Source organism: Phascolarctos cinereus, unplaced genomic scaffold, assembly GCF_003287225.1.
Source record: "Phascolarctos cinereus isolate Bilbo 61053 unplaced genomic scaffold, phaCin_HiC Scaffold_5;HRSCAF=322, whole genome shotgun sequence".
NCBI lineage: Eukaryota > Metazoa > Chordata > Mammalia > Diprotodontia > Phascolarctidae > Phascolarctos > Phascolarctos cinereus.
The window spans coordinates 233,160,746-233,174,503 of NW_027555958.1; the positions used below are offsets into that span (position 1 = coordinate 233,160,746).

The following is a 13,758-nucleotide window of genomic DNA, read 5'->3' on the forward strand; positions in this document are numbered from 1 at the left end:
TGTCTTTCTAGCACATTCTCTCCAATTTCAATAAGTAGTGTTTTTAATACCTCCTTGATATAATCAACACTATTGATTAGTGCCCTAGTGTCATTTAGCCAGTGGACATCAATTAGCTTTTATGTAAGGACATTGACTGAGAAGTTTCTTTAAAATGGTCTATATCAATACCATCTAAATCTATTTGTAGATATACTTATATCTATATAGACAGATAGAACTTTATAAAAGCATCTCTTTCTCTATCTGTCTCTCTATTGAGAAATTCCATGGATAGATTTCATAGGCTTCATGAACTTTGAGAGAAAAAAAATTACATTTTAATTTTCTCTAACCTCTAACTAAAATTTAGCATTTTCTCCAATTTTTAAAAAAAAATTATTCTGAGGAGAGGTCTTTTTCAGACTGTCAAAGGGGTCAGTGATACTGTTCTAAAGCCAGTATTAAGATAAAGCTGTGGCTAACTGAGGCATTATTGGTCTCTGTGTCTTCATTTATTCAAAGGCAATTGAGAGGAAGGAAAACACCTCCTAACTGCTAAGGTTTTCTCACCAACTCAGGGCTCCAGGCACAAAGAGATTTTATTGATAAATATTATTATGCTTCTGTTGAGGTTTAGAATTGGGAGAACTGGTTCAGATGGGAAAGAATTCACTTAGATGTTCTCTGTAACCATTGGGTGCTTTATTGATGCAAAAGCAGTGGGCTAGCTCTGGAAAGAGGACTAGCAACTTAGAGAGGGACAGGGACAGTTTTATAAGGACAGGATAAGGAAGACGATTGCTTACAAGATAGTTTTAGAAGTTTCATGGGGGTTAAAGATTAGAGACAGGTCAAGAAAGGATTTTATGACATAGGATGAGAGAGGCAAAGGGGATTCTTTATGGTTTACAGTAGGACATGAGGGCACAGGTCAAAAATTAAAGGACAGGAGGAACATAGGTTAAGGGACACAAAAGCAATTCTTTTGGTACTGGTTCAAGATAAGGGAGCAAGGACTTTAGGACACCTTTCAAGTTACAAAATAAGCTAGAGTTTCACAAAGTACTGGAAAAGCAACATTAATATTCTCTTAACCCTTAGGGCACTGTATGTCTTCTGCTTCACCTCCCCTCAAATGGGGAAAGAATTAAATAAATCTAGCCACAATCTGGATCCAGAATGAGTCAACAGCTTAGCACAGTATCTGGCACACAGTAGGTGCTTAATAAATACTTGTTAACTGAACATTGTTGGCAGAAAGAAGAGTTGGTGAATTGAACTTTGGAGTTGATTCTCTCAGAGGCAGTTGCCCTAGTGACCTCCAACAAATGTCCTTTCCCATTGAACTGCCTCTTGTGAACCGAGCTAAGGGTGGTGACCAGAAAGTCACACCTGAAGGGAGCAATTGGAAGAGAATGGCTCTGTTCTCTGGAGGGTGAGGGCCAGCCAAAAGGAGGCACCTGGTTTTCCTTCTAAATCAAACATCTCCAATCCTTACTTACTAGTAGCTTTATTTGGGTGCACTGATTCCTTTCCCACCTTTTTAGTCTTCTTATATGTTACTCCCCTTGGCTGACTCAATGATCCAGCCATAATGTCTTACTTACTGATCCTCACACATAATATTCTATATCCCAGCTCCATGCCTTTGCATTGTCTGTCCTCTCTCCCAGATCTACCGTGCATTCCTTTTGCATATATTGTGTGTGTAGTTACACTGCATATACTATCCCCATCTTTAGAATCTAAGGTCCTTAGAGGAAGAGATTTTCATTTCTGTCTTGCAATCCCCAGCGCTCAGCACAGTGCCTGTTACATAGTAGATGCTCAATAAATTCTCATTGATTGATTTATTAAAGGGAGATTTATAGAGATTCACGAAAGGAGACCAATCAGAAGGTTACTGCAATATTCTGCATGAGAGGTTATGATCACCAGGGTGATTGGGGTGTGACTGGAGAAAGGATGACAGATATGAGAGGAGTTGCAGTTAGACTTGACAAGATGGGGCATCCAATCAGATGTGTGGGAGAAGGCAGAGTGACGAGATGAGGGTGGTTTTAAAGCTGTACACCAGGATGACTGGAAGGATGATGATGCCCTTGAAAGAAACAGGGAAGTTAGGAGGGGTTTAAGGAGAAAAGTGATGATGTCACGCTTGAGACACCTATGGGACAATCAGGTGGAAATGTCCTGCAAGAAGATGATGATGTAACAATCAAGCTCCAGGGATAGATTAGGGCTAGAGGTATAGATCTGGGAATCATTTACATAGAAAGGATCATTGAACTCACGAATGCTGATGAGATCATCAAGAAAGAAAGTACAGGAAAAGAGGAGGATCCAAGCCAGAGCCTCAGAATAAATCTGCACTTAGACTGGGGGCTGTGGATGGTGATCCTGAAATATAGATGGAGAGGGTCCATGAGAATGAACTATAATAATCCTATTAGCTGTCCTTGAGCTAAGAGCTGTGCTGTGAAAGCAGAAAAGATTTGTTCTACTTGGTTCTAGAGGACAAAGGGAGAAGCAGTGAGAAATCAAAGAGAGACAGACTACCTATGTGTAAAGAAGAATTTCCAAGTAACTAGAGCTATCCCCAAGAGGAATGGGTTGTCTTGGGAGGCAGCTGACTTCCTTTTACTGAAGTCTCTGCCCTCATGGAGGATGGCCACTTGACATTAGCTTTCAAAGAAGGATTCTTGTTCAGGGACAGCTTGAGTCAGGCTCCTTAAAAATTCTTTCATTTTTTTCCAATTACATGTAAAAAACAATTTTTAACATTTGGTTTTTTTTAAAGTTTTGAGTTCCAAGTTCTCTCCTTCCATTCTTCCTTCCTCTCCCCCCTCACTGAGGAGGTAAACAATTTAGTATAGGTTAACCATGTGCAATCATGCAAAATATATTTCCACATTAGTCATGTTGTGAAAGAAAACACAGACCCACTCCTCCCTCACCCCTGCCAAGGGGAAAAAAATCAAGAAAAATAAAATAAAATTAAGTATGCTTCAATCTGCATTCAGACTCCATCAATTCTTTCTCTGGAATTGGATAGAATTTTCCATCATGAGTCCTTCAGAATTGTCTTAGATCATTGTATTGATGGGAAAAGTAAAATCATTCACAGCTAATCCTCTTAAAATATTGCTATTATTGTGTACAATGTTCTCCTAGTTTTTCTCATTTCACTTTGCATCAATTCATGCAAGTCTTTCCAGGTTTTTCTGAAAGCATCCTGCTTATCATTTCTTTTTAATTTTAATTAATTTATTCAATTTTGGTTTTCAACAATTACTTCCATAAGCTTTTGAGTTTTAAGTTTTCTCCCCTTCCCTCCCAATCTCCCTCTCCAAGGCGGAGTGCAATCCGACATAGGTTCTACATATACATTCCTATTAAACATATTTTCACATTAGTCATGTTGTAAAAAAGAATTAGAACCAATAGGAGGAACTACAAGAAAGAAGAAACAAAAAAAACAGAAGGAAAAAAAGCTATTCATCATTTCTTATGTCACAATAGCATTCCATCACAATCATACACTGCAACTTATTCAGCCACTTCCTAACTGATGAACATCCCCTCAATGTCCAATTTTTTGCACAACACAAAACAGCTGCCATAAATATTTTTTGTATATATAGGCCCTTTTCCTTTTTTTAAAAAAAAATGACTGCTGGGTCAGAGGGTATGCAGTTTTATAGTCCTTTGAGCATAGTTCCAAATTGCTCTCCAAGATGGTTGGATCAATTCACAACTCCACTAACAATTCATTTATGTTCCAATTTTCCCATATCCCTTCCAACATTTGCAATTTTCCTTTTTTTTTTTTTTTTGGTCACATTAGGCAGTCTGCTAGGTGTGAGGTGGTACCTCAGAGTTATTTTAATTTGTATTTCTTGAATCAATAGTAATTTAAAGCATTCTTATATGATTATAGATAGGTTTGCTATCTTCATTTGAAAACTGCCTGTTCATATTCTTTGTCCATTTATCAGTTGGGGAATAACTTGGGAATGATTCATATACATTTGACTCAGTTCTCTACATAATTGAAAAATGAGGCCTTTATCAGAGAAACTTGCTGTAAATCCTCCCCTCCCTTCCCAAGTTTTCTGCTTTCCTTCTAACCTTGGCTACATTGGTTTTGTTTGTGCAAAAACTTTTTAATTTAATGCAGTCAGAAGTATCCATTTTGCATCCTGTAATCCTCTCTTATTTGGTCATAAATTCTTCCCTTATACATTATATAGGTAAACTATCCCATGCTCCCTAATTTGCTTATGGTATCACCCTTTATGTCTAAATCATGTACCCAAGGTAAGGATCTTGGCATGTGGTGTGGGATATGTCTGTTTTTACCTTGTTTCTACCAAACTGCTTTCCAATTTTCCCAGAAGTTTTTGTCAAATAGTGATTTCTTGTCCCCAAAATCTGGACAATGTTGAGAATTTTGAAAAAAATTATTAAGGACAAAGTTGGGGCAATGACTTTGAGAATAGAGAGTGAGAAATAAATTCAGACATCATTAGCAGAACAGTAGGACCCAGTATATAGGAGAATGAGATTGAACCATGTATGACTCAAGGTTTCAAGGCTGGATAACTATTACTGAAATAGTATAATTGACAGAAATGAGGAAGTGGGGAGAAGGAGCTGGTTACAGGGAAAACCAAAAGACAAACTTGAGACATGTTGAATGGGAAGTGGTGTAGCTGTTTATGTACTGATTTCCAGTACACTCCCCATCTTTCTCCAATGAGTTCAGTGTTTAGTTCAGTCTTTCCTCCTCAACTCTCTTCTCATACCAGGGTACTTCAGCATATATATTCATACTACTGTATGAATATATATGCTGAAGTATCCTGATATGTAACCTCATGATTCCTCAACTTACTTATTTTTTTTACCTAATCCTGTACCCCACCTCATCCACACACAAAAAAATGGTTATACCCTTGATCCTTCCATTCTCATTCCACTTCTCTTACAACCTCAAACACTGTTCTTCAACTACACCTTAACTTCCAATCTCTCTGCTCCTCAGATCTTTCCCAGGCCATCACTCCTACACTAGCTATACTCTCCTCTCTTCCCCAACATGGCCCTGTTCATGACATGAATCAGTTCAGTTCTTCATTGTCAACTTGAAGCCTTTCCCCTTTATCATATGATTGATCTTGTCCTGCCAAGCCTCTACCTTGTATTGCTCTCACCATCCACTGCCTCCATTCCTACATATGTGCTGATGAACAAAGCTGGAGAAAATCATAAACCGAGCTGACTGGGTCCACTACGAATTTATGTTATATAACCTCAACTGGGTCCTGATTGGTGCAAAGCAAATATTTGATACCTCCCTAATTACCTGCCCTTGCAGCAACCAGGTGGTGCAGTGGATAAAACACTGGGCTTAGAGTCAAGAAGATCTAAGTTCAAATCTGACCCCAAACACCTACTAGGTATGTGACCCTCAGCAAGTCATTTAAACCCTATTTGCTTCAATTCTTCATCTGTAAAATGGGGACCCACTGGAGAAGGAAATGGCAAACCACTCCAGTATCTTTGCCAAGAAAACCCCATGGACAAAGCCCATGGGATCATGTAGAGTTGGGTATTACTGAATGACTAAAAATAACAACAGAATCACCTCCCCTGTACCATAATAGCTCTTCCAAATCCTTTCACCCTCCTTAGGCCTCCCTAAAGCCCCTTATTTTACTGAAAAAATTGAGGCCATTCTCTGAGAGCTCCCTTTCTGCCCTCCTACTCATCTCACATCATTTAGGTGTCTTCTACTACTCTTTTCACCCTGTCTCATGTGATGAGGTGACCCTTTTCCTTGCCCAGGTAAGCCTCTCTACATGCACAAGTGATACCATTCCTTCCCATCTTCTCCAATAGATTATCCCCTCTTATGTATGTTCAATCTTTCCCCATGTATTATTGGTCATTTCTCAACTGCCTACAGATATGTACATGTCATCCATATCTTTGAAAAACTCTCATTTGATTTATTCATTTACACTAGATATTTTCCTGTATCTGTCTTCCCTTTTTTCATTGTGGTTGTGTTCAGTTTTGTTTAATGACTGGCACTTCCTTGCAGAGGAGGAAGCAGGCAGTGAGGTAGTAGCAGGGAAGATGTTCACTTGAAAATCTTGCCTGGATTGAAGGGGTTGCCCACATGCTGGAAGACCTCCTCTTAGTAGAAGTACTCTCAAACCCTGGCCTGGGCCTCCTCACTGCCGGGATCTAGCTTACGCCATGTGTAGGACTCATAATCTATCTGCCAGTCTGGACTTGGCAGGAAGGCAAGTTCCTGGCCCTGGAAAACCCAGACTCCAGAAATGGCACTGCTGTTGTTGGTGCCAAAAAGGATGGCTCAGGCAAAGGCATTCTTCCTCAGCTTGTGCAGGCGCTGGAACATTCCAGCGATGAGTTTGCAGCTTGTGAAGGGCTAGCTGAGCTCCTGTGGGAAGCTGTACTCAGCATACCACAGGCACCAGCTGTCATGGTCAAAGTGCTCCCGGAAGTACAGCAGGGCCACCAACAGCGCAACCTCGCTGGAGTACTTTTGCTTAAATTCATCCAACAGAAAGGTACTTGTGGGCAGGTGGGCAAAGGGATCCTTGGCCTTGGGCAGCCAGAGCCTGCTCACACTCGTACATCTCCTCCTTGGGGCTGGAGGCTGGGAGCTACGGATGCCTTCTTGTCTTCCTTCCACTCAGCCTGGGCCTTCTGTTCCTCTTCTTGCTGTCCCTTTTCTTTCCTTGGGGCTTCCTTCTTAGGCTGACTCTAGGCAAACTTTTTAGCATCAAACTATGCCATCTTCTCACAGAGCTTCACCTTTCCCAACACTGCCCAGAATTGGGGCTGGTGGATGCAGGTGAGGAACCAGTGGGTGGTGTTGGAAAAGGCCTGCCAGAAAGACGGCTCCAGGACCTGCTTACAGAGCCATAAGAGGATGCACACAGCTAGAGTCACACGCCATCCCATCAGGGAAATCCGAGTCTCCAGCAGCCCTAGAACCTGCCTCACCTCCTCTCTTGTGTTCTCTGTGGCCTGTTTGTTGTGGTACATGATGCCAAGAGTGGGAACACCAAGGGACTGGCTGGAAGAACAATGTCACTGTCAGCAAAGCTCACCCACTGGATCACTTCGGCAGCTGCTTCTGGAGTAGAGCCTTGAAGGTCATTGTTGTTTACATAGCATGTGATGGGCCCCACTGTACTGTGCAGCAATGAGGGCTTTTGAATGAGATTCTAGTATCCATCACCTTATATATTCTCCTCCAAAAGAGGACTGGGTACTAGCATTCTTGTGACTGAACTTCTTTGGAGCATACTATTTTTCACTTTATTTTTATTTTTTAGTTTGAGTTTTCTTCCACAAAATGAGTGATATAGAAATATGTTTTGCATGATTGCACATATATAACCTATATTAGATTGCTTACTGTATCAGGGAGGGGGGAAAGGAGGAGAGAATTTGGAACTCAACATTTTAAAAAACAAATGTTAAAAATTGTTTCTACGTGTAATTGGAGGAAATATTTTTAAAAATAAAGAGAAATATAGTGCAAGAGTGAAAAAAAAACAATGGGGAATGGGGAGAGGGAGGTAGGGCTTGTCTAGGGCTTGTCCAATATGAATTATTTTTACAATAATCAAACTTTTAAGTTGAAGGGTGTGATAGGACCATTATCTTCCTGACATATCTTCTTTGTTTCCATCCCCAATAATGTAGAGAGGCTTTCCAAAGCTTCCCCGAGTTCTGATTGGCTTTAGCTTTCTTGATTGTAGCTTCCTGGTTATCCAGGAGCATAAAAAGTCCCAGCCATATATAGTCTGTACTTCTCAGACTTAGAGGTTGCCTAAGACCACTAGCATTTCCATACCTTGAGGATTTACTGACCAGAGTGTTTACAGATGGAGATGAAAGGGTTTGGTCTAGAAGAGCCAAGTACTAATGTATCCTTGTTGCATATTCGTGTTGTGTTAGGGCAAAGTAAACCTCCTTTGTGCCTCATTTTATCCCAATATCAAACTAAGAGGGGCCAATACTGGTGTGAAAGCTGAGCTTCCAGCAGAAGGGATCTTAGAAATCACCTCCACGGACATCCTCTGGCACTGCATGATGTAGGAATCTCCTCTTCAACATAATCTCTTCTTCGCTACCCATTCCATTGAGGGAAGTCTTCACATGCTTGAGATAGACACCCTCCTAAGTCACACATGGGTTTGAGGCCTGTTGGTCACCTTCAACCTGGTTTAGCCTGACTTCAGAGAGGGTTTACGTGGGTGAGGCACATGCTTCAGCTTCTTGGAGTCACAGGTGACAGCTGAGTGCGTGGTAGATACCAAAGGTTGATGAGCAGTCCTGAAAATGTCTCAGCAAGCCCTCATACCAGAGGTGCTAGTATTCCTTGCACACCCCATATACCCCAAATTCTATTGTATTGTCTTCAAACCTCAAAATATTAAAGGGCTTCCTCAATGAGTTCCATAATTGTTCAAAATATATTGACCTGACAATCTACACAGTAAAAATTAAGTGGATGCTAAATGTATGCTAATGTTCAAGGGACAGTATGGAGACCAGCCTGACTGTAACAGAATATGTATTGGGAAATAAGATTGAAAAGCTAAGTGCTAGGTTCTGCTTGCTTCAAAAGCCATGCAGAAACATTTAGAATTTACAGGATAAGAAAGAGACACCCTTTCTAAGGTTTTCAAAAGGGAAGTGACATGATGAAAACAGTATTTTAGGAAGAATACCAAAGGCAGTATTTCTTCTAGGCATGAGAGTCTAGCTAATTGTGTGTGTGGGGGGGGACCAACTGCTCTCTGAGCCAAAATAGAGCCTAGAATTCATAGGATTACAAGATCAAGAATGAAAAGGGACCTGAATTAAAATGAAATATTATTGTGCTTTAAGAAATGTCAAGCTGGATGATTTCAGAAAAACCTAGAAAGACTTACATGAACTGATATAAAGTGAAGTGAGCAGAACCAGGAGAACTTTGTACTCAGTAGCAGCAATGTTGTACAATGCAAAATTGTGAATGACTTAGCTATTCTTAGCAATACAATGATCCAGAACAATCCCAAAGACTTTTGATGAAAAATGCTATCCACCTCCAGAGAAAGAACTGATATTATCTGAATATTGACTAAAGCACACTATTTTTTCTCTTTCTTCCTTCTTCCCTCCCTTCCTTCCTATCTGTTTTTCTTTCTTTCTCCTTCCTTGCTTCCTCCCTCCCTTCCTTCCTTCCTTCCTTCCTTCCTTCCTTCCTTCCTTCTTTCCTTCCTTCCATTCTCTCTCTCTCTCCCTTCCTTCCTTCCTTCCTTCCTTCCTTCCTTCCTTCCTTCCTTCCTTCCTTCCTTCCTTCCTTCCTTCCTTCCTTCCTTTCTTTCTTTCTTTCTTTCTTTCTTTCTTTCTTTCTTTCTTTCTTTCTTTCTTTCTTTCTTTCTTTCTTTCTTTCTTTCTTTCTTTCTTTTTCTTCTTGCACAAAATGACTAATATGGAAATGTTTTATGTGATTGCATATATAACCAGTATTAGATTGCCTACTATTTCCAGGAGACAGGAGGGGAGGGAGGGATAGAATTTGGAACTCAAAACTTAATTTTTTCCCACTTAATAATATTTTATATTATTTATTTATTTTTGTTTATATTATATATGTGGGTATATATACATATACATATACATACATACATACATACATACATACATACATACATATATGCCTCACTCAAAGTGAGAATTCAGAAAGACCTTAGCTTAAAAAGGCCAAGGTCTCCAACTGCATTCTGGGCCATCTCCATTCATCCTGATCAATATATATCTATGTATTATTATTGCTGTTGTTGTTGTTATTGTTGTATTTTATTTTTTATTTTATTATTTACATGTAAAGATAGTTTTCAACATTCACTTTTATAAGATTTTGGGTTCCAAATTTTTCTCCCTCCCCAAGATGGCAAGCAATCTGATATAGGTTATACATGAACAATCATATTAAACATATTTCCATTTCCACATTAGTCATGTTCTGAAAGAAGAATCAGAACAAAAGGGAAAAACTACAAGAAAGGAAAAAACAAAAAAAAGTGAAAATAGTATACTTCAATCTGTATTTAGACTCCACAGTTGTTTCTCTGGATGTGGATAGCGTTTTCCATCATGAGTCTTTTGGAATTGTCTTAGATCATCGTATTACTGAGAAGAACAAATTGTGTCAAAGTTGATCACTGCACAATATTGCTGTTACTGTGTACAATGTTCTCCTGGTTCTGCTCACTTCACTCAGCATCAGTCCATACAAACCTTCCCAGTTTTTCTGAAGTCTGCCTGCTCATTATTTCTTATAGCACAAATAATATTCCATTACATTCGTATAACACAGCTTGTTCAGCCATTCCCTCATTGATGGGTATTCTCTCAATTTCCAATTCTTTGCCACCACAGAAAGAGCTGTTATAAATATTTTTGCATATGCGAGTCTTTTTCTTTTTTTAATGATCACTTTGGGATACAGACTTAGTAGTGGTATTACTGGATCAAAAAGGGCATGCACGGTTTTATAGCCCTTTGGGCATCAACTCAAAACTTAGGAAAAAACCAATGAATATTAAAAATTGTTTTTATGTGTAATTGGGGGAAAATAAAATATTATTTTTATTAATTTATTTTGATTTATCAACAATTACTTCCATAAGATTTTGAATTTCAAATTTTTCTCCCTCTCCCTCCCCACTTCCCTCCCTAAGATGGCATGCAATCTGATATAGACTCTACATATACATTCTTATTAAACATATTTTCACATTAGTCATGTTGTAAGGAAGAATTAGAACCAATAGGAGGAACCACAAGAAAGAAGAAAGAAAACAGAACAGAAGAGAAAAATAGCTAATAGTATGTTTCAATCCGTATTCAAACTCCATAATTCTTTCTTTGGATGTGGATAGCATTTTACATCATGAGACCTTTGGAGATGTCATATATCCTTGTATTGTTGAGAAGCGCTAAGTCTATAAAAGTTGGTTGTCGCACATCATTGCTGTTACTGTGTACAACGTTCTCCTGGTTCTGCTCATTTCACTCAGCATCAGTACATACAAGTCTTTCCAAGTTTTTCTGAAGTTTACCTGCTCATCATTTCTTATAGCACAATAGTATTCCATTACATTCATATGCCTCAACTTATTCAGCCATTCCCCAATTGATGGGCATCCTCTCTATTTCCAGTTCTTTGCCACGACAAAAAGAGATGTTATAAATATTTTTGTTCGTATGGGTCTTTTTCCCATTTGTATGATCTCTTTGGGATATAGCCCTAGAAGTGATATTGCTGGGTCAAAAGATATGCACAAAATGTTATTGAAATTTTAAAAATAAGATTAAAAAAATAAAAGGAATATGAGATGTCATTCAGTATGAACTTTTTAAATAGATAAGACCTATGAATGTTAAGTGTTTTGCCCAAACTCAACCAAGTGGTAGGTCACAGAGGCAGGGTTTGAAATTCCTTTCCTCCTTCTTGTCTAGTAGGTCCCCAGTGACATGACACATTCTACTCCATTGCTCCCCCACCTCAGTACCTCTTGTTCTCCAATACAAAACACACATACATCCTGTGAGGCAACATTCTGAAGATGTTGAGGGGAATTGGTGTCATCAAGTCCTTGGACAGAAACTCCGGGCACAGCCAGTCATAGGTGGATCCAAGAGCTAGGGATAAGATGGAGGTGGCAGGATGCTGGAAGTCACAGATGCTGCTGTTGCTATTTCTCTGTGTTTCAGGCACAAGCATGATGAAGACTCTAGTGGGCAGAGTTGGGGAAGGATGGCACCAGTGGGGAGCCCTAGAAAAAGTTTTCTAGTCCCTCCTCTTTTTTATCCTCCAAATTATTTCCTTGGGAAAGGTGGTGCTTGGGGAGGGATGAGAGTACATGTGTGTAGGGAGGCCCAGTGGCTATGTGAGCTAAAGGAGAACCCAGGATTGAGAATGAAAAGGGATGTGAGGAGTTGTTGAATATTTATGACCTCCTTTTTAAATAAGTAAGACATACACGTGTTAAGTGTTTTGCCTAAACTCAGCAAGGTAGAAGGTGACAGAGGCAAGTCTTTTTTCTAACCACAACCCCAGCGTTCTTTCCACTAAATCATGCTGTCCTCCCGTCTTTGTAGGCATCCAAAATGTCTTTTAAAATTCATCTGCTTTTATGTCATTACTTACCTGCCACATTTTCAGAGGAGGGGAAAAAATTCTGAGGAATAGAGTAGCATGGAAGGCACCATAGAGAGAGGACTTCTTTGTGCTGGGAGGGATAGAGGTAGGGTTTGGGCAGCAGAGGGCAGGACATTTAAGGTATGGAAAAGAGTAGGAGCCAAAGACAGAAATGGGAACATTCATGGCATGATTGGGTCCTGGAAGCTAATTAATCTATGGGCTAGTGAAATTGCAGTAAATTATTTTGGAATCTGGAGGCAACTTATCAGAGTTGGCCATTCATTTCCTATTATTGATTATTGTACGTACTCTGTCACATCTGGGATTTTCCCAATCCCCAAGCCTTTCTGTTGTTCCTCCCACTCCTCTTTAGCTGATACCACAAGGGCTTCCTGACACTGGCCTCAAGCACAAAGACCTTTCCTCCTGTTCTGGCCCTTCCTCCTAGTGAGTCAAACCAACTGACATTCTCAGGCCACTGTTGAGGATACGGAAACTATTTCACATTAGGGAGAAACATAGAGAGGGGTCAAATTCTGTATGGCTCAATGATTACATAGTCCAGCTCTGGGGCTTTTTTTAAAGAGATAATAATAGCTCATATTTATATTGTGCTTAAGTGTCCACCTGCATTGGTAAAGAGAGTTTCCTCACCTGGAAGTTCCCTATATCAATGAGATCACAGATCTGGTCCCTATCCCTGTATTTGTTTAAATTTCAATTTATTGTTTTTTAAAGACTGAGTCTCTTTAAGTTGCCTGGGCTGGAAGTGCAGCAGCCACTCCTGGGCTCTACTCTTGTCTTGATTGCCATGGAAGCTTTAACCTGCCTCATTTTTCTTATCTAATCCATTTAGCTTTTTGTTAGATAGCCTGATTGCTTTTTGTTCCCTGGGATCCACAATATTGGTGCCCACCTTTGTGTAAATGTCTGATTGATCAGCTTTAGCCTTGCTACGGCCCAGAACTGTTGAGCTCACATGACCCAAACAGCCTCAGCCTCTCCAGCACCAGGAGCTATGGTATACACCACCACACCTGGACCTATCTCTATTCTTTTTTTTTCTTTAATGAGGCAATGGGGTGAAGTGACTTGCCCAGGGTCATATAGCTAGTTAGTGTCAAGTGTCTGAGGCCAGATTTGAACTCGGGTCTTCCTGAATCCAGGGCTGCTGCTCTATCTACTGCACCATCTATTCCTAAAAACTGTCACTCTGGCTCTCATTGATTGGACAACAACAGGTCCCTGCCCCAGCACCACTTAATGGTTATTTTTTGGGCCCTTCTCAGATTGAATGTAAATAGTAATTACTTCTCTTTTGTCCAGGAACCCTGTGAGGGTCTTCCCCTCCCATTTTGATTTTTTTTTTTATTATTAAAGGTGCCACCCCTTGACTCACTTCTTAAACAGGCTATTCACTGAATGGGCATTGCCTCACTCAAAGTGAGAATTTGGAAAGAGCTTAGCTTAAAAAGGCCAAGATCTCCAACTGCATCCTGGGCCATCCTCAGTCATCCTGATTTATATCT

The 13,758-nt window shown here is 39.9% G+C and overlaps 1 protein-coding gene and 1 pseudogene across 1 annotated transcript in view; one reads left to right on the forward strand and one right to left on the reverse strand.

The window, feature by feature from the left end:
* Nucleotides 1-5,659: 5,659 nt before the first annotated feature.
* LOC110217199 (elongation factor 1-gamma pseudogene) lies at nt 5,660-11,629 on the reverse strand (annotated as a pseudogene).
* Nucleotides 11,630-11,738: 109 nt separating this feature from the next.
* Nucleotides 11,739-13,758, forward strand: part of LOC110217197 (triggering receptor expressed on myeloid cells 3-like) — a 3,521-nt gene continuing 1,501 nt past the window's right edge. The window contains 1 exon segment of the mRNA XM_020999427.2: nt 11,739-11,799. Coding sequence (XP_020855086.2) covers nt 11,739-11,799 — 61 coding nt within the window.